Source organism: Rhinolophus sinicus, chromosome 16 (genome assembly GCF_057876585.1).
Source record: "Rhinolophus sinicus isolate RSI-liver-muscle chromosome 16, RSI-T2T, whole genome shotgun sequence".
Classification (NCBI taxonomy): Eukaryota; Metazoa; Chordata; class Mammalia; order Chiroptera; family Rhinolophidae; genus Rhinolophus; species Rhinolophus sinicus.
The window spans coordinates 4381787-4402132 of record NC_142516.1 but is presented as its reverse complement, the minus strand read 5'-3'; the positions used below and the strand labels follow the sequence as shown (position 1 = coordinate 4402132).

Here is a 20346-nt window from a genome sequence, read left to right as displayed (position 1 = left end):
CCTTGAGTCCTGCCTCCTTTCATGGCCCTCGCTGGCTGCAACAGGCCAGACCAGCTCGCCCCTGGGCTCAGGCGGTAAACATCTCCTCAGGGCCGGGGATTCCTACAAAGGCAGGCTCTACACTCTCCCCTGAGGGTCCTGGAAGCCCAGGAGGGGTGCTGGTCTGCTGATACGTCCTTCTGCAAGGCCGTGTCAAGGCTCAAAGTGAGATCGGATGCAGATGTCACGCTGTAGAGGCAGAGTTGGCCTCCCAGGCACCCTGGGTCAGGTAGGAAGGTCGGAAAGGCAGAGGGCAGACAATACAACACCAAGGAACCCAGCAGACAGCAACTGCTTGTGAAGCTCTCGGGCCAGACAGCCCACAGCCACAACCTACTGGGTCAGCAGAGAAGGCAAATGAGGAAGAAACAGACTTCTCGGTGACAGCCTGGGACCAGTGTGTCTGACTCATGGTAACAGAGAGACTGTCATGTGACGCGTCACCATCAGGCTGTTCCTACGAGACGCTGGGGAGCAGGGAAAGATGGGTGCCATGATGGGGCAGAGGGCCCGGGCTAGAGCTCCCTGCTCTCTGCTTTCGGGTGAAGCCAGATCCTCCGGGTCAGTTCAGTGTCACAGAGCACATGCCACCTGCTGGCTCGGCGCCAAGATATGTGCCCAGGCTACAAGCGTATAAAAAGGCCAGTCCCTGCCCTTCCAGGACTTACAACCTTGAGAAAAAGAACCTGGACATTACAAAAGAAAGAGAGAAACCACCTTCTAATGTGATAATACTGTTCTAACACCTCCCTTTTTAGTAAATGCTGGTTGTGCGTCTTGTACTACATTACATTTTTTACATGTGTTTTCCCTTTAATCCCCACAATTTCATGCCCCCCCCGGATAGATGAAGAAATGGAGGCCTAGTGAGTAGGGGCTGGCATGCTGAGGTCCACACAGCAAGTAAGGAGAAAACACATGTGGAAAAGGATGGGCGACGCCAGGGAGGCAGGGCCAGAAGAGAGAAGCACAGGGTGTAGGAGTGACGAGGGGGCAGAGCCAGGAGAAAGTAGAGGGTCCACACGTCCTGGGCACAGGGATGGGTGGGCAGGAGACTGGGGCGAATGCTGGACCTGGTTCTGCACTGACAAGGTGACACTTCCGTCTAACTGTAGTGCTTAGAAGGGGAAGGAGGGGAACTGGCGCTGGTGGCAGGAGGGCCAGGAAGGAGGCCACTGCGACAGTGCTGGGGCCGCAGGGAGTGGCCACGGGCTGGAGAGAAGCGGGCCAGCTCAGGGTGTGGTGACAGGTGTGTGTGTGTCACGTGGAAAGGTGGTGTGCGTGCCGGCGGGGGAGGAAAGACAAGACGACACCTCGTTTCTTGCTTGTGCAACTCGTGATGGCGGAAACACAGAAATTACAGGTACGGGAGCAGAGGGGTGTGGCCAGATGAGCCCAAACGAACACCGACTGAGCGCCTGTCACGTGAGGCGTGTGGGGATGGCTTCCTTGTGCCAGGGAGCCCAGAGCCCAGCGAGGAGACACCAACCTGTAGACTATACTCTGGGCAGAAGCTGCGAGTCTGCGACTTCAAGTGATCGGAAACACCCACACGATGGCCACACGATGCCCGAACCATAGGCGGCCGAGGACAAACGTCAGCAGTGCACTGGGGTGGGGGCGGGGGGACTCAGAGGCCCCCACACTCGATGGCAGCACAGCCCTTGCATTCCTGATGCTTAGCGGACGGCCAGGCAGGCCGATGGCACACAGTCCCGCCAAGAGAGATGCAGCCCAGAGCCAGCAGTGGTGCCCAGGGACACGCCTCTCCAAGAGAGCTGGCTCTAACCAGGGCAGGAAACCGGTGTGAAGATGACATCAAGAAGCAAGGGACAGGGACAAGGAAAGTGGGGGTTTGTTTCCACAGGTGGACACACCGTGCTGTGCCAAGCGGCCTGTGCACTCCCCAGACAGACACTCCTTCCTCTCCGAGTCCATCATCTCCTTTCCTCTCTGCCTCCTTCCTCTTTCTCCTTCCTGTCTGGCCCTCAGACCCGTCAGTGCCCAGCGTCTCTGATGGCTGCTGGGTGACTGCCCAGGGCTGGCTGGTGGCCAGGAGTTGAGGAGCCCGTGAGTGACAGATGCACTAGTGGAACCTCATTTGCTGCGTGAGGGGACAGAGTGGCAAGGACACCCAGAGCCCACGAAGTGCAGGCCTCCTGCTGACAGCCTCTGTGCTCACGGACGACGCCCTGGGCCCAGCACGTCAGAGAAGCACCATGCCCAGAATGGGACACCAGCCGTGTCCCTCCACGGTCCCCTCCACAGGTCCCCTCTCCTAACTGAAGTCCTGGAGATGATGCACACTTGATTTTCTTACCCTGAAGAGTTTTTTAAGCAAATGACAGTTATGGATATTTCTCAAGTGCTTCTCCAAACCTGGGTCGTGCAGCCCTTTTACATACCCAGGAGCATTCTGGATTTCATTCCTCAGTAAAAACCAAGATGGTAAAGAAACATTTCAGCAGATTTCTAGCATCTGACTAGGTCTCTGGGGGAAGGTGAACACGCGTAACTTGCATTAGCAAAGGAAGGACACACCAGGAACAGCTCAGGGGATGGAGGAAGGCGGTTTTTCTAACGTTCTCAGTGCGATGCCTCAGAGGCCCCAGCAACCCTAGCGGTTACTGAGAGATTCTCAATAACATTCTGGTCAGGTGCAAATGAACATGGGTCCGGTCCAACTTTTAAGCCTGTTTTAAGATTTGTCTACCACGGTTCAGAACCAGAGAAAACACCAGCCAGAGAAGGGCCGTGAGAAGCAGACGACTCCTGGGAAGGGCTGACGCCGTTGAGACCAGGCCTGGAGTGGGCAGGCAGCCCAGGGGTACAAGCAACCGAGGGAGAATCGGGGACAGGAAGGGGGCCTCAGCAGCATGTCGGGGAGCTGTGTGCAGGAGGGCCCATCACTCAAACACCTACCGGTGCCCCGTGGGGCAGGCACACTGAGGCCCAGCGGAATTGGAACAGAACCCTGGAGCCGCCTCCCGGCCCCCGGGGAGACGGCACCCAGCTCTCCACATCTTTGCTGCCTTGGTCACTCGCCATGTCCCCAAACACCTTGTCCTATCAAACTGGTCTGCATGCTCCAGGAGCCAGATGTTTACATCTACTAGGATTACGGCACATGCCAAGCAGGAGAGGACGTCTCTGGACTGGGCCTAACACCTCATGGGACAAGAAGGCCCAGCAGACCCAGAGGGAGTCTGCCAAGAGGAGGGTGGGCAGCGCGCAGGAGCAGAAAACCCCGGGGACAAGCAGCAGGCAGTGGGGACAGCAAAAGCCTGGCCTGAGCTGAGCCCCCGAGGGCTGCACTCGGGAAGCACACATTTCCATTCAGGTGTAGGGCGATGGAGGACACGTGGAAGGGATGGTTACTGTCACTGTCCTTCAGCTGCTGTCCCATGACCTCAATCCTTCCAGAATGCATGCGAGGCTTTCCAGCCCATCCTCAGGCAGGTCCCTCAGTGTGAGACATCTTTTGACTTGCTTTCCCTGACCTTTAGGTCCCTGACATCCTAACTGTCCTTAAGCCACAGCTCAAGTGCCACCTCCCCCAAGAAGCTCGCCTGACCCTGTCACGGTGCCACCACCCATCGGTGACTTGCATGCCGCGGTGTCCCTGCGCAAGAATCCTTTATGCTCTTCCCCTTTGTCCCAGGGTGACGGGGCCGTCCCCTGGGCCCTGGATCCTTCCTGCTGCCTGATCCACATTAAGATAGGCTTTGGCCTGTTGGACCGAACTCACCCCAGGACTGTGGGGAGTGAACGAGAATGCATTTCAGCACCCACTTCAATTTAAATCGGTCAGTTCAGGTTCACTGCTCTCAATTCCCTTGGAAGGATGCCTTTAGATAGTTTGAGTCTTCCAGTAGAAGTAACAGGTCACCGGGCCAAGAACAGTGTGAGGTGTGACAACTGTATTCTAAGTGGCACCCCTTCGGAATTACCTGTCGGACTGATGACAGGCCCAAGAACAATGGAGTGAAGAGATTTGAGAATAAAGGGCTGCTCTGATAGCAATGCCTTGCCCTCCACCCTCCGTGGGGCTTATCTTAGAAAGAAGCAGAGGCCACGTGAGGAGAACTCACTTCTCTGGGGTTTCAGTTTTCAGATGTCAAATGCCCTTAATGGCGCTAGAAGCCGGGGGTGCTCTTCCTTTAATGAAACAAAGCACCTCCCCAGCTCTGTCCCCTTGGGCTCCTTTGCGGAGCCAGTGCCGAGAACGCAGCATTTCCGACGCCCGATGCCTTACAGACTCCCTGTCCCTGACATTCTTGTACCCAAACTTAATTAAAACGCCCTCAAATTTTAATTCTGTGGCACACAGTCCAGTTAACTGACAGTTCTGTAACCCCAAACTGCTCAAAAGGGATACTGCAGATATTCTTGAGATAACGCACACTTACTTTCTGTTCATAGAGGCAAAAAATACAGCCAAGAGCTAGGATTGTCTGAAGGCCAAGTTTTCACGATTGGTGAAAAGAGCTTGCCCGAGTGCCTGCTGAGCAAACAGAGGGCGTCTGTGCACCAGGGCCGGGAGGGGCACGCCGAAGGGTGCTCAGCCTTCCTAGAGCATTGCTGGGGCTCTGAAAAGTTAGGTCCTGGCACCAAAGAAGACTGTACCCAAGGTGCTCACCACAGCAGGGCCACCTTCACCTGGCCCCTGGGTGGTTCCCAAAGATGGAAACGACGTGCCCACACTAGGACCCTGGGCTTGGATAGGCCGCTGCAAGTCACCAGGGCCACCTCGTCGGTTTAGAGGGGAGAGGGCAGTCCAGCAGGTGAAGCGGCCTGCCCGAGCTCTCACGTTCTGCATTAGAACAGACCCAACATGAGGCTCCAGCAGCAGTACCTCCCTACGCTTCCTATGTGCCTGGCAGCTTCCTATGATTTCACTTACTCCTCACTGAGGCTCACAAAGCAAGAGGCAAGTAAAAGTGTCCTCCTGAGGAAAGAAACGGAGCCTGGGAGGATACACGAATCACGCAAGGACAAACCAATTTTAAATGCAACCTAAACGTGGCCCTGCTGCTGTTTCATTTACACACATTCAAGGGGAATGGCGGCTGTTCCGGTTTCTGGACAGAGGCAGATCCCAGCAAAGGACAACAGACGGATACTGCCTCCTGAAGTGTCAGTGTTCCTCTGAAGTTTCCAAAGTGAGCTGCTTACAGAAATGGCTACAACTACGCCCCTCCTGGATCCGAGCCCCCTTGCCATGGGATTTAGCAGCAACTCCCACCAAGGGCCAGAGTGTATCCCTCTATTTGCAGAATCTGGGCTGGCCTTGTGATTTAACCTTGGGACTGTAATGGAAGCGACAGAGGCCGATTCTGAGCCGAGGCTTTCTGATACCTTGCGTGCTTCCATTTGTTTCCTTGGACCCCTGCCAGCTGCCTTGTGAACAGGCCCAGGCTGGCCTGATGGAGGCTGACAGAGCACGAGGGTCTGAGCCAAATCAGCCCAATTGTCCCCACTGAGGTGCCAGAGATGTTAACAACTCCAGCCAAAATCAGCTACGCCCGGGCCAGGTCAGCACAATCACCCTGCTAACCTGTGTCCTAAGCAACGACAAATGGTTCCCGTGGTTTTAAGCCACCAAGTCTTGGGGTGGCTTGTTACACAGCAAAAGCTAACTAGTGACCCAGCCCTCCAACTCCAACTCGGCCCACCCAGGAAAGGCCTACTTTCCATGGCCTTGCTTCCCATGTGAGGAATATCTCTTTTTAACCACAGAACACTTGAAAGGGCTGACCCAAGGCCCAAGGGGAGGCCAGAATAAAAAGGCCAAAACCTGCCTGCCAGTTTGTGCCTGAGTTGATAACGCACCAAGTGTGGCCATTGACATCATTCCCCCCCCCCCCCCCCAGTGCACAGTCCTTAAGGCCACAGAGAAGCAGCCTGCATACTGTTCCCACCCAGTGGGGGATCTGCAGAAGGGCAGATCCAGCCATGGGCAGCAGCACACACGTCGGGACACACAGGCTACAAATGGGAGACCGCGTTCCCCGGTTTGCACGGAAAGAGTGGCAGGGAGCGACTGACTCACCGAGGGCACAGGTAAGGTGCCATGCCGGCTGAGAAAGGAGTTAGAGACGGACACACTGATGCCCTGAGTGGCACTGCCGTCCTCGGGGGTGAAGGCCACTTTAGTTTGCTGGACACAGTAGGAGACAGAGGAGAAGGAAGAAGCAGCATAGGAGGCCTGCTGGACAGAGGGACGAGAGAGAAGACAGGGAAGGAGAGAGAAAAGCAGACAACAGTCAGGCGTGTACGTGAAAGGCCAAGCAGGCTGCTACCGAATCTGCCGGACATTCTGGAGAGGGATGGACGGCTTCTTGGCTCAGGTCAGGGGTCACAGATACCTGCCGCCGGCTCCCTGGACGGGAGGGGGCCTCCTTCACTTCCCCACGATAGAGTTAAAGCTTACTTTCATACAAGTTACATCCACTGGAAGTAGTGCTGAGGCGCAAGGAGGCCGAGTTTGAGCCCCGGTCCCTCCACTTATTAAGGGCCTCAGTTTCCTCCTCTGTGGGTATAGATCATGTACGAGCTGTGATCAAACAATATGGTGAACATTTAAATACAAAAAAATTTATTACAGTAAAAGACACATCGCTATTAATCCCCTCAAAATACTCTCCGTCACTTCGAACACCCTTATCCCATCGTTCTTGCCACTGTCTGAAGCAGTTCTGGAAGTCCTCTTTTGTGTCTTTAGTTGCGCTGTCGTAGCTGCCTCAATGTCCTGAATCATTTTGACTTTGGGGAAAAGCCAGGAGTCACACGATCCCAGATCTGGTGAATAGGTGGATGAGGACACATCGTAATGCTTTTATTTGACAGAAACTGCCATATACCAGGGGCGCAATGTGACATGGAGTGTTGTCATGATGAAGGATGATTTACAGCACACTTTAAAACACACCTTCTCGGGGCCGGTCCGGTGGCTCAGGCGGTTAGAGCTCCATGCTCCTAAGTCCGGAGGCTGCCGGTTCGATTCCTACATGGGCCAGTGGACTCTCAACCACAAGGTTGCCGGTTCAACACCTCAAGTCCCGCAAGGGATGGTGGGCTTGGCCCCTTGCAACTAAGATTGAACACGGCACCTTGAGCTGAGCTGCCGCTGAGCTCCCTGATGGCTCTGTTGGTTGGAGTGCGTCCTCTCAACCACAAAGGTTGCCAATTCGACTCCTGCAAGGGATGGTGGGCTGCGCCCCCCTGCAACTAGAAAACAGCAACTGGACCTGGAGCTGAGCTGCGCCCTCCACAACTAAGACTGAAAAGACAACAACTTGAAGCTGAACGACACCCTCCACAACTAAGACTGAAAGGACAACAACTTGAAGCTGAATGGCACACTCCACAACTAAGATTGAAACGACAACAACTTGACTTGGAAAAAAGGCCTGGAAGTACACACTGTTCCCCAATAAAGTCCTGTTCCCCTTCCCCAATAAAAAAAAAAAAAAAAAGAAAGAAAAAAAAACAAAAAAAAGTGTTCATGATTTTCTGTGCACTCTCCAATTATTACTAAATTAAAAACAAAAAACAAAAAAACCACACCTTCTCTCAACCATAGCTCACACCTGACTGACTGCACCAAACAAGTTGAAACATGTCACTCACTGTTACTAAGGTTCAACATGCTTCTTTCCACATTGAAGGTCCTTGCCTTTCTGTTGGATGGATTCAGCAGCAGCATTCACCATATTTTGTGATCACAAAGGAAAGGCTCTGTGTCACATTTCGCTTCTGGTATGGCAATTTCTGCCAAATAAAAACATTATGGTGTGTCCTTATCCACCTTATTCACCAAATCTGACACTGCAATTTCTGGCTCTTCCCCAAAGTCAAAATGATTCAGGACATCGAGGCAGCCACGACAGTGCAACTAAAGACACTCACGAAAGAGGACTTCTGGAACTGCTTCAGAAAGTGGTAAGAATGATGGGATAAGTGTATTCAAACAGAGGGGCATTAATGGCAATGTGTCTTTTACTGTAACACATTTTTTTTTTATTTAAACACTCACCGTAGCTCTTGATCACACCTCGTAGTTATTCACGCGACAGTAGAGTGCAGACTGGGAGCCAGGCTGCCTGGCTTTGAATCGGGGCCCAGCCACTTGTCACCTGTTTGACCTTGGGCATTACTTGAAGCTCTCTGGGCCTAAGGCCTTTCATCTGTAAAGTGGGGATAACATTGTACAGGGCTATCTATTTGCAAAGAGCTTACCGTGTTTTCCGGAAAATAAGACCTAGGCAGACAAACAGCTCTAATGCATCTTTTGGAGCAAAAATTAATGTAAGACCCGGTCTTATTTTACTATAATATAAAACCCAGTCTTATATAATATATGATATGATATATGATATATGATACCAGATCTTATTTTAATTTTTTCTCTTAATGACTCATTAGAGCTGATTGTCTGCCTAGGTCTTAATTTTGGGGAAACATGGTAGAATTGTGCCTTCCACAGTGTACACGAGCCAACAGCATAAGTCATTAATTATTGCTCCCATTTCTGTTGGTAAAATGGGATGACATTTCCTGCGCGTGCACTTGAGAGGGTGTGTCAAGCAGCCGGCACAGGCACAGGTGAGCCTGGGCTTCAGTCATACTGGGCTCTGTCCCCACATCCTCCACTCTGGCAGTGGGCTTTGAGGAAGCCTCTCCAGCGCTCTCAGCCTCAATTTACTGAAAATGGGATGATGAGGGGTGTGGTATGAAGCCCCAGGAAAGCCCAGTGCTTACACGGGGATATGCTCTGTAGGGTGTCTGCCCAGCTCACAGGACCCCAGGCAGGCCTCTTCCTGGGGGGGGGGTCCCCTCACTCCCGCCTTGCCAGCGTGGTACAAGGTCCAGAGAGCTCTCTCAGGCAGCCTGGCTCCAAGCATGCTCACCAGGGATCTGTCCCCAAATACGTGGAGGCCTGGGGCTCCATGGGACCGGGAAGATGCCCAAGGACAGCCAGTGGGAACCTGTGGATGACCGCAGGAGGCAGTGAGAGCATCTCAAACCTCAATGAGATCTGGTTCAGCTGTTTAACCAAACAGTTTAGTTAGGGGGTCCCTGAGGCAGGCATTTATATTTTGGTGGTAAAAATCTCTTTCTGAAACATTTTCAGAGCAATTTACATTCACATTCAGGGCAGGTGAAGAACTGAGACCAAGTGTAACTCATGAGACACAGCTACTTAGTGGCAGGACTGGAACCCAGGACTCCCAGCTCCAAGCTCGGCCTTTCTTCTACGAGACGGGCTGTCTCCCAAGCGGCTGGCGGTGGTTCTGCCTGCTCAGCCCCTGTGCTCATGACTCAGGAGGGCTCAGGGGCTCCCGGGGCTGGGCGACAGCTCGCGGTGCCATCACAGAACTGCTGAGCCCCAGAGGGCTGCACGGAGTAACCCAGGGACCTTTGCTCTCCAGGCAGCAGCAGTGTCCCAGGAAAGTCAGAGCAGCACAGTGGATAAAAGATGGCCCCGCTACCACACTGGTCCCCTCTTTGGTTCAAACGCTACCAGACTGGCCAGCATATGAGCAAAATAGCACATGCAGCTCTGAAAAAGCCTCCCCCTTTGGGGCATACTCCTCCTGGGGAGCATGTCTCAATGGATTCTAACGGCTGAGCAGAACACACTTGGGTAGTAAGCTTGCAGCAGAAAGGCCTAGAGGCACGCCCCCCGACAGGTACCCCCCTTGTGGCCCCAGAATGTCCCAGGTTGCCCGCAGGACAGCCTGCCCCGTGCTGACTCGAGCTGCATCACCTATATGGAGTCCTTACTGGAGAGGTGTTTTTTTAGAGGAGGAAGGGTGCCGTGCCTGAATTACAAAGTGGCTCTGTTTAAAGCCGTCCTGCCTCAATAGAGCTTGTTTTCACTGGGGCATCTCTGGCCGGGGTGGACGTAAGTCACGCTATATAGTTAGGCCCATTATGTAAATCAAGTCCACAGATGGCCCTACACAGACCGTGCCCTGTGCTTTGATTGAGTCCCTCCTTTCTGGGAGGTCTATACTGGAGCCAGAGAAGAGAGCAAAAAAATGAAGAGACTGTCAGCAGAGAAAACAAACTTTCTGAGTACAAGCCAGTCCCAGCTGCACGGGCTGCTCTGGAAAAGAAAGGCGCCATGGCCCCCAGGGTGGGGGGATGGCAGAGCAGGAGGCCGGCTGCCCATGAGCGTGCTGGGTGGGGGAAGTGGGGTGTGGCGAGGTCACCAGCAGCCCGGGGCCCTGGCCCGGCAGAGGACGAGGTTCTGGTTCCTAGCGGCCCTTCAGGACGGGAGAGTCGGTGGTCACTGGGGCAGTGTGGGGGGGAGCTTACCAGCTGCCGCTGCTTGGGGGGCAGGGCGGGGGGCGGCGCCAGCTCCTGCGGGGCGTCCCCACTGCTGAAGGAGTCGTTGAAGCCGTACACCTCCATCAGGTGCTTGTTCTTCTGCTGGTAGATGTGCTCGTTCTGCGGCGTCTGGTAGAACATGGAGGGCTGCGGCTCCGAGTAGTCTTCGAGCAGCTGCATGTAGGCCAGCACTGCGGGACAGAGAGGGCAAGTGGCGGCCCCTGGCGCTCTGCTCCCCTCCTCCCAGCAGCCCGGTGGGCCAAGAAACCACTAGCACCCCACACCAGAGAGCACGAAGCACCAGGGGTGAGTCCTGTCAACTATGGACTCTGGGCGACAATGGCGGGTCAGTGCAGGCTCACTGACCGTAATAAACATGGCACTCTGGTGGAGATCGTGACAGTGGGGAGGCAGAGCGTGGGGGGCAGGGATCTATGGGAAAACTACTTTCCACTCAGTGATGCTGCGAACCTCAAACTGCTCTAAGAAATAAAGTCTGTTTTTAAAAAAGCATACGGGGCACTTCACCCCCTTGCTGAGAAGCCCTCGGGGGTTTCCAGGCGCACTCGAGGGGCACAGCTGGGCGCCCCAACGCACCACTTCCAGTTCCTCTCACTCAGCCCCTGCTCAGCCCCTCCTTTCAGTTCCTGGACCACCCTCGGGATTCCCACGCATGCTGTTCTCTGCACTTCCCCACCTGCTCAGCCCCACTCCTTCCCTCCTCAGCAGGCTGGCTCAGGCTCCCAACCTGCTCCTCATTCGTCCCCTTCTTAGCTCTCCCCAGTGGGTCAGCCGCTGTCTGGGGGCTTTTTCTACTCATCTAATTTTTCCTGAGCACCTACTATGTGTTAGACGGGATTACACAGAGGCCAGCGAAACAAATCCTCTGCCTTGTGGGGCTCAGCCTGCTCTCCCCAACAGAAAACAGACCGGGGTGGGGTGAACGTTAGGGGAGAAACGCATCCTGTGGGGAACAGTGAGGTGGGGTGGCAATGGGTGCTTCCCTAGACTGTGGCTGAGCCAAGTGGGGGGTGGGGAAGTCTTCCACACCAAGGCTACAGGCCAGGCAAAGACCCAAAGGGGACGGGGGTACAGGCGGGCAGAGCACAGCTGGCCAGGGGAGAGAAGGAAGCGAGGCGATCAGGGAGGGGCCAGGAAGGAGGCTGAGGCGGAACTGGCGGGACCCCACAGAAGGGTTCCCGTGGGCTGTGCCTGGAGCTGCTCTGTCTTAAGAGGACGATGTGGGGCAGCCGTGGGGGGGTGGGGGGTGGAGGGAGTGAGAGCGGTCTGGTTCAGGGCATATTTTCAAAGGAGATGAAACAGGATTTACTGCCTCTCACTCGAGAGTCGAAGCTCTAGGAGGGCAGGCCACACGTCCTGTCCACTGCTAAGACACTGGTGCCTGACATACAGTAGGCGTCCGCTAACATGTGTAGAATGAATGAATGAATGAATGAATGGAACACGTGTCCCTACCTGGTGACTTAGCCCCTGGTACTTGTAAAGTACCACTGGGTGTGCAAGAAATAGCAGTGACCACACTCAGTTCCCCCCTTCCAGCTGCAGGGCTAGAAACACCCTCGGGAGAAGACAAACAGTAGAAAAGTGCTCGAATTCCAACAAATGCACCCTGTCTATAAAAACCCTCCTAGAAACCCCAGCCGTTGACACTGCTGCCGCCCAACGGTGGAGCTGCCTGCGCCCCTGACGCCCGCCCAGGGGCAGGCTCCCTTGCCTGTGCTGCGCAGCGGACAGCACCCACAGAGACCTCACCGTCCCAGAAGTGAGAAGTCAGAGAACAAAGACTTGGCTGTCATGTCTCAGTGACCTCATCCTTGCAGGCACCTTCTCCCAGAGGCAGGTCCCTCCGCCCTCACATGCGGGCATCCATGCACACTTTCATCCTGACTTTTGGGGTCAGTGGTCAGAGTCCCACCTGCAGAGCCTGGCCCTTCTGAAAACTGCAGAGGGTTCTGGGAGAAATGCCAGTTTGGAGCTGACTGCCCAGTCACCTGGCGAACTTACGGAGCTGTGAAGGCTGGGCTGGAGCAGACGCCCTTTCTCCAAGCCCCACGCACCTTTGTAAAGCGGATCCGCACTTGACATTCCCCACAGCAAAGCCTAGGTGAAGGCAGCTCTGAAATCCTGCCCCGCCTTCCCCTTCTCCAGGTGGTGGAGGAAGCGCCCAGGTGTCGAGGTATTTCCTAGACACATGTGTGCGCCACAGTGTGGAGGGGAAGGCACGGTTATGTCCCTGCACCTGGGAACGCGCGTCAGCAGCCTGGCTTACACGCGCTGCTGCACACACTCGAAGCGGTGCAAGGACAACGACAGCTGGAGGGAAAAGGCCTCAGGTCTGGAAGCAAAGGAACTGAAGTCCGTGTGTGGCTGGCACGGGGATGGCAGGGATGTAAGTCACCATCCTGAGTGGGAGCTTTCCCTGTGGTTCACCTCCCAAGTGCCATATGCACCTGCCTTGGTGGAGCTGACATTCAGATACCAAGAAAAATGGCCAGGACAATTAGGCAGGGCTTAATTCTGTATTTTCAAATAACCACAAAGTTGGGGGCTTAACTGGAGTCCCAACCCAGGCAGCAAACTAACGGACAGAGACACTTTGTTGAGGATGGCAGATGAGGGTAGGGACGTGACCTTGCTCTTGTCTTCCTCATTTGGGGTCTAGGAAGACAGGAAATGCCTGTCTCTAGGTTTGTCTTTCTGGCACCCTGCACTGAAGGAGGGTGCTCAAAGTCACCTTCTCTATTTAAAAGACTCAGTGAGAATGTCTTAGCTCCAACCAGCAAGCCCTGATGGGACCTGGCCATAAAAGGCGGGCAGGAAAGGATGGTCCCCCCGCCAGGCTGGCTGTTGCTGCTGAAAATGCAGCTCACAGCCCTCGTCAGGTCCCACATGCCTTCTTCTTACTGCTGCACAACCACCACCACTGGGGCCGGAGGAAGATGAAAGGCTAGAGGGTGACCCCAAACGCCGGCCCACTGCCCCCTAAGACTGAACACAACCACAGCAGGAAGCTTCAGTAGGTCGTGCTCTCCTAACGCTGGAGTCCTTGCAGAGAACGGCAAACCACGCACAGAGAAACAGCAGAGACGTTCACAACTTCGGGAACCGAGGGCCAGTCCAGTTCCAAGGCAGACCCGCACTAGGGCTCTGCGAGCAGACCCGCGCGGCAGCCTGCTGCGCCCGCGAGGCAGCTTGTCGGGCAAGGGGGGCTGGGGACCCTCAGGACATCAGAGGCTGCTCGGTGACACGGGGACTGTGCATGGATGAGCTTTGTCAGCATCCGCCAAACAGCAGAATGATGACGATGTTCTCCCCGCAAAGCAGCTTTGAGAGGAGTTTCCAGGGTCACAGTCAGACCGGAATTCTCCGAGGGTAAAGGGTGAACTTGAGATTAGGGCAAGCCTTGGAGAGCCTCGAGTCTGGGGTCCTTGCAGAGGGCACGGAAAAGACAACCTGCTGGGTGGGGGTCACCACGGAAACCTGGATGGGGTCCCAATGAAGGAGGGTGCTCCCTTGCTCCTCAGCGTGGGGGGCAGGGTCCCTGCTCTGAAGCCCACATCTTGATCTGGGGCAAGGCTTAGCTTCTTTGAGCTCTGCTTTGTTCACCTATAAAACGGGAGCGAATGACACCTTTCCGGCCAGCTAGTAAGGAGCAAATACTCGTACAGCGGGGTGTGTGAAGCCTTAGCCCAGGGCATGTAGCACCCGGAGCTCAGGTTTTAAAGGTTTGCAGGCACAAGAGCTACAGACATCAATGGATGAGATCAAGCCTGAATTAACAGAAAACACCTCAGCCCCTGGAGACTTGCGGCTGTTAAAGGAAACAATGGCCGCCTCTCCCTTTCCTTCCCTTCTCTCCAGCCCTCAGGACTGCCGCCCTGCACCTGTTCTAAAGGCCGGCAGAGGTGGCTCCTGGCTCCTGGGCCAGGCAGCACACGCATGCGCGGTTTGCAGGATGTAGTCCTGCCCTGAATTCTGGGTTCAGACACTGAGGGGAGGGGAGGGGAGGGGGAGGGTGGGGAAGGGAGGGGAGGGTGTGAGCCCAGAGCACCAAGCTGCTCAAGTCAGGGTAAGGTGAGGGGGGTGTGGGGGAGGGCAGCAGCTCTTGAAACACTTGCCGGTGCAGAGGCAGAGGCACAGAAGGAGACATTTCTGGCACTGCCATTTGTAGCTCCCTCCTCAAGCGCCCTGGTTCCTAACGAGCCAACGAACGCGACAGATGGCAATGACATCATTAGCCTCACAGAGCCAGCTCTCCCTTCGAGTTGGGGGACTGCACCGCTGAGGCCATTACACAAGCTGGGCGACACCCCATGAGGATGAGGAGCAGGGGAACACGTTAGGTCCTGGGGGGCCGCCTCCTTGCACGGCCCACCCAGCTGTCCCTTGGGGCAGTGCTGCTGTGTTTAACCGGGCCAGGTCTCCCCTTTGAGAGTGGCCTGCCCTAGGAGGGCCAATCAGATGTTCTCACTAGGGAATTTGGAAGGGAGATTCAATGTCAAGTTTGGAGAAGTTCTCTGCGGGCTGCTTCACCTGAGGCCAGGAACCCTGGGGGTGGGGCTGATGTGGCGACACACATCCAAATGGGGACAGCCGGTCCGCCAAGGAAAAACAAGTAGAACCGTGCCAGTGATGTGGGGAGAGGGCAGGGGGCAGAGACAGAGGCAACGGGGAGCAGCGGAGGAGCTAGCAGAAAACACGATCAAGTAGAACGCCACTTTGGAATTCGATGGCAAATTTACAGTTGGAAAATATTCAAAATACGAAAATCCAGAACGTCAGCTCCACCCCTGGGCCTCAATAACGTCATGTATTACAAGATCTGGTCCAAGAGGTGTCCTGAGGCCACCTCAGGTTCCAAGTCATTATGTGACATTTCAGAGCAAACAGGAGACAGTGGCACCAGGGTCTCTCGCATCACACCCAGCACACTATCGGGGACTCCGAGAACACCCATCTGGGGTGGCAGCAAGCTCTACTCAAATTCACATGTCCACCTTGCCTTACCCAGTTGTTGCTGTAATACTGTCCTGAATGCCAGGACACTCGTTTCCCTCCGTCACAATGCGCTCGGGCCAGAAGGTCACCTGACTGCCGCCTAGCTACAAGAGGCCAAACACCTGGGGTCTGTGGAGACCAGATTTAACCGAGGCCATGAGGAGAGGTCAGCTTAACAGGCTTTAAAAACCATCACCAATATTGGCAAAATGGAGCTCCCAGAAGTGCCCACGCACGTACCTGGGGTCCTATCTTTTATGAACTTATGAGGCCACTGGCTTGATTCTGGTCTAATGCTTAAATAAAACACACCACCACTTTAGGTTACAAAATGTGCTTCCTGACAAAAGCTCAACAAAAGCTTACTGTGTTTGTTTTTCTTCTCTGGAAGAGGAGGCGGTTTTTCGGGGTCACCCGTTGATTCGGGAGCAGTGAAATCACCCACAAATTCGACGGAGGCTGAGGAACCTCCTTGCTGAAAGGGGAGAATAGCAGCAAAGGGCGTGAAGGGGCCGGCCTGGGCCGCGGCGGGGGTCTGCAGGTCCTCCTCGGAGATGTTGTCGTACTGGGACGGGTGCCGCTCGTAGGACACCCTGCAGCCGGAGCTGTCCGCGGTCTGGGAGGCAGCGCTCCTGCGCTTCTTCTCGGGGAGGGCAGGCGGCGTGTCTGTCGGCTGCCCCGGGGCCAAGGGCCCCTCCAGCTGGGGACAGCTGCCAACAGGCAACTGGAAAGGATGGCTAAGAAACGGAGACCCCGACTCCCCCAAGGACTCCGGCAGCGGGCTAAGGTTACAGGCCACTTGCTGAGGTATCTGGTCCACGTTCGAGAGGTCTTCCTGGAGGAATTCGTAGTCGGGGTCATACTGATCTGCGTTCAAGACAGGAAAGACGCATCGTCAGGCACAAGACCCCGCAGAAGGAAATGGCCACCCCCTGCCTGGGCCCAGCCCTGGCCTTCAGGGTGGGACACAACCGTGTCTCCCACCTCACCTAGAAGGCCCTTGCTTTACTGATATTCTTCATTTGTCTCCCTTATGAAAATAAAAACAGATGGGAATACGGCTGCTTGCTATTCTATTCTTTGTCCTTTCCTGTATCTTTTGAATTGCTTAAAAAGAAAATACGTGACCACTGTCGAAAATGTGGGGGGAAAAATGTCAAAAATCATCCACAATCCCATAATCTAACTATAATCTCTGTTTATGATTTAATGTGTGTCCTTTGAAGTCTTTCCCCGCCACAGGATTCTTTGTTTTTAAACCAAATTCAGAAAATACTATGTAGGTGCTCTAGCACTCTGCCCGCTGATTGATCGCTAGATCACAATTGATTTTTTATTAGCTATGTATGATTCCGTCAAATGGACGTAGCATAATTTGTCTGGTTTTCTACCACTGAGTAGTCAGATTATTTCTTGTTTATCACTACTCTTAATGATGCTGAGATTACATCCTTGGACAGAAATCTTGCTATAAATCTCTGATAATGTGCTTAAGATAAACTCACAGAAGTGAAATATCTAGTTTATGGGACACGAACAGCTTTGCTCTCTAAGCCTCGTGCCAAACTGCCTTTCAGACTCGCATCCAGCCCTCACCGCACGTGGCCAGCGCCAACGAGGGCTCAGCCTGTGCTGCTCACCTGCCCTCATCCTCTGTCAAAAGTTGTCAGGGGCTCGCCCCTTCATCTGTAGCTCTGAGCACAGATGGCCCTCAATGTTGGCAAAGGGAGTCAGATTACACACTGACAGATTCACCGTAACAACAGCTACCATTTGAGTGTCTCCTATGTGGCCTGGCCTCGTTATTTCATTTAAACTTTCAACCTCCTAGAGAGACAGATATTGGCACCTTCATTGCGCAGATGAAGACACCGAGGCCCAGATTCTGAATGACTCGGCCAAGGTCACGTAGCCAGTGACTGGCATCACAGTACGACCTCAAAGAAGCCACCAGAAATGATGGGACCGTAGTGACCATGAGGCCCGCAGCCCACCTAGTGTTTCACAGCTTGTGTTCCGGGAGCACTGCCCGCTGTCCCTGTCCCTGTCCAGGGAGGACAGCTGCTCGTCCGACTTGCTGAGCTTGCCGATGCTGCTGCAGGGGGACAGGCGGGGGGACTCCCCGCCGTACGAGTGGCTGCCCCCCGACAGGCGCCTCTGTGCGTAACAGTCCACGTCAAAGTCCTGGAGCGGAAAAACAACAACGAGCCAAGTCACTTCTGAGAAATGGTGGCAGAGACCAAGGGAGAGGGAGCTGGTCCATTTACTTAGAGAAGGAAATGCTGCCAGCCTGGAAAGCTGCTGCAAAGGCCCAAGTCTCTGACGGGAGCAGTAACGCCTGTCAGCGGCAGACAGCAGCCCTCGGGAGCACAGGAGTGTGTGGTTGGGGAGGGCCTCGGAGCCGAGCTCAGGTACTGGGGAGACAGCTCTGGGTTCCAGCCTGCCATGCCCAGCCCCAGCCCCAGCCCCAGCCCCAGCCCCAGCCCCACATGGGAACTTCTACCGTGTCCTGCAGAGAGAAGAACGACTAAGGAAACTTCAACCCGCCCGACAGACATCCTCTAACACACGGGGTTGAAGGAATGGACTTCCCAGACCCAAAGCTGCCCCCGCCTTTCCAGGTGGGGCTGCATTACCTGTCTATTAATTCCAACGGGCAAACTAGAGCCACTGGTGGCCCGACTCATGGGGGCCACGATGGCCACTCGGGTGGGAGAGGGAGCCGACTGCCTTTTCTTCGGTGGCAACGCTGGTGGGGGACTGAAATAGATGGAGAAAGCCCGTCATACCAAACAACCCAAACAAAACTCTTTAAACAGATAGGAGGGTACAGAATTATTCATTATTAAACACTTCACACCTACTTTTTACACTTTCCACTCCCATCCCACTCCCCTTCTGCCAAAATAATCCTGTCAGTGCCAAAAAAAACTAGTATCAGTAAAACCCTTTCTTTTCCTTCCACAATAAACTGGACCAGTTTTTGCTTAGCTAAGGCTACAAGGCAAGCCGTTGGGACTTCTGGGAGTGTGTGGCCAGGGAGGGCGCTGGGGCTGGACTCACGTCCTCCAGAGATGCCCCACGAGGAAGGTCAAACTTCCAAGGTTTCTAACAAGCAAGGGGCTGGGCTCCCAGTTCTTACCCTACTGGTACTGGCTTCTTTCCAGCTCATTCTACCCATCCACTCATCATATTATGTCATAAACAGAGGAGGGTGCTAGAAAAATAGAAAGTTACCTATTATCCACCACCCGAATACCAGGTAAGGGGGGTTTGGGGGGTGCGACCTCTTCATCAGTCGAGTCTGGGAGTAGCTCGGGTGGCTGTAACATGCCGGTTGTCTTGTTTAGAATTTCCATCTCTCGATCTGTCAGGGGGAGCTCAGACTGGCTGAGAAATGAAAAGCACTGGGGTTACAGAAGGTTCCAGAACACGGGTGGGAAAATGACCAGGTGGGGGGCCTGGGCAGAGCACTGGACATGCACCCTGTACTCCACAGCACAGGCAGGGTTGCCAGTTGGGTTTGATCACCAACAAAAGACAGGAGATGGGCCAAGTCCTGACTGTATCCCAGTTTCCTCGCCTGTAAAAGGAACCCTTAGACGACATGATCGAAAGGCTCTCTAAATTGCTCTAAATTTATGTTTTACATTTGCACTTGGGGACTGTAGCAGATAAGGACAAATGCTCTTAAGCCAAATTTCCAAAACCCAACCTTCACAGTTCTTTCCAATTCCGAAGGGAAGGTGGTCAGGAGAAGCACGAGGTGGGGTCACTGTGCACACCTATCCCACCCTTAGAAGGAGTCACGGTGGCTATGTACCTCGAGACCAGGAAACACCAAAGCACGTGTGAGCTACCCACACTCTAACATAACAGGCACAGAGCAGAACTCACTGAAATGGGAATGTGGGCCTCAAACGGTCTACCTGGCATGGACTGCTCGACTGAGTGCCCATTTAAGGGCAGAGGCAATGTGACCACAGGGACGCGAGGGTTGAGTCAGCACTTACCCATCGGGTTTGCAGGCGGGGGAGCTGGGTTTCACTGGGCTTGTTGGAGATGGGTGCCCCTGCTTCTCAATGGTGAGTCTGACCAGCTCCTACACCCCACACAAGAGAAAAGCAATGAGGCCCGAGGAAAGTTCCTCACTGTTGAGTGTGCACGACGATATGGGTCAGTGGCCTGTTCTCCAGTCTCGTTTCTGTGCCTCCAGCTTTCCCACACACCATAAATGCAAGCGTTATTTCACTGAGGTAATCTGTCTGACTTCCCAAAATGTCCCTGCCCTCCAAAAATACCTTCACAGCCTGTCGAGAAAGTTCAAATGAATCAAGGTACTTCCTCTTAGAAGGGGGAAATGACAAACCCCGCTGTGTCAAAATGACTAAGTTCATCACACAAATGAAATTCCCGGTAGCACAGACTGCCAGGCGCTTTGGGGGGAAGCACAACGCCAGTTCTCTGCAGCATGCAGGACGCTGCCCCCATTGCACCTCTGGCTCTGGGAGGGTGGGTTCCGAAAGTGAGCCGGTTACGGGTGTGGCGGCAGCTGGGGTCCTGAGGTGACTGGCTGGGATCTTTTGTCAACAGACAGAACGTTAAGGGCATATTAGCCAGCAGAGAAATAACCTTAAAACTACTTTTTCAAAAGAAAAGGTGGAGGATGAGGAGGAGATAGTATCGGGCTCACTTGCTTTCTCAGTCAGAATGCACTTCCCCCGTCTGTCTGATGAGCCCTGATGATGGCGTGCACCGCGAGAAGCACCACTCAAAAATGCAGGACATTTCCACCGCTCTCCAGGGACAATCTGCCCCACCCCAGCCACTTTTTCACCCGTGGTTCTCACATCACTTTTGCCTAGAACGTGACATACGTCCATTGGAAGCACCCAGCGCACGCTCCCTCGCGCCGTTGTCTTTCTCGGAACAGCTATGTGGACAATGTAA

At 54.3% G+C, this 20346-nt stretch overlaps 1 protein-coding gene across 16 annotated transcripts in view; it reads right to left on the bottom strand.

Moving 5' to 3' along the window:
- The window catches only part of RAPGEF1 (Rap guanine nucleotide exchange factor 1), a 133314-nt gene that overhangs the window by 27601 nt on the left and 85367 nt on the right, over positions 1–20346 (bottom strand). For 7 of the 16 annotated variants that reach the window (XM_074331227.2, XM_074331230.2, XM_088793087.1 and 4 more), the window contains 7 exons: positions 19410–19498; positions 18634–18786; positions 18033–18156; positions 17391–17580; positions 15763–16263; positions 10366–10568; positions 6092–6250 (listed from right to left, as the gene is read on the bottom strand). In XM_074331227.2, coding sequence (XP_074187328.2) covers positions 6092–6250; positions 10366–10568; positions 15763–16263; positions 17391–17580; positions 18033–18156; positions 18634–18786; positions 19410–19498 — 1419 coding nt within the window. The remainder of the gene's footprint in view (positions 1–6091; positions 6251–10365; positions 10569–15762; positions 16264–17390; positions 17581–18032; positions 18157–18633; positions 18787–19409; positions 19499–20346) is intronic. The other 9 variants (XM_074331234.2, XM_074331235.2, XM_088793090.1 and 6 more) reach the window with 2 other exon arrangements.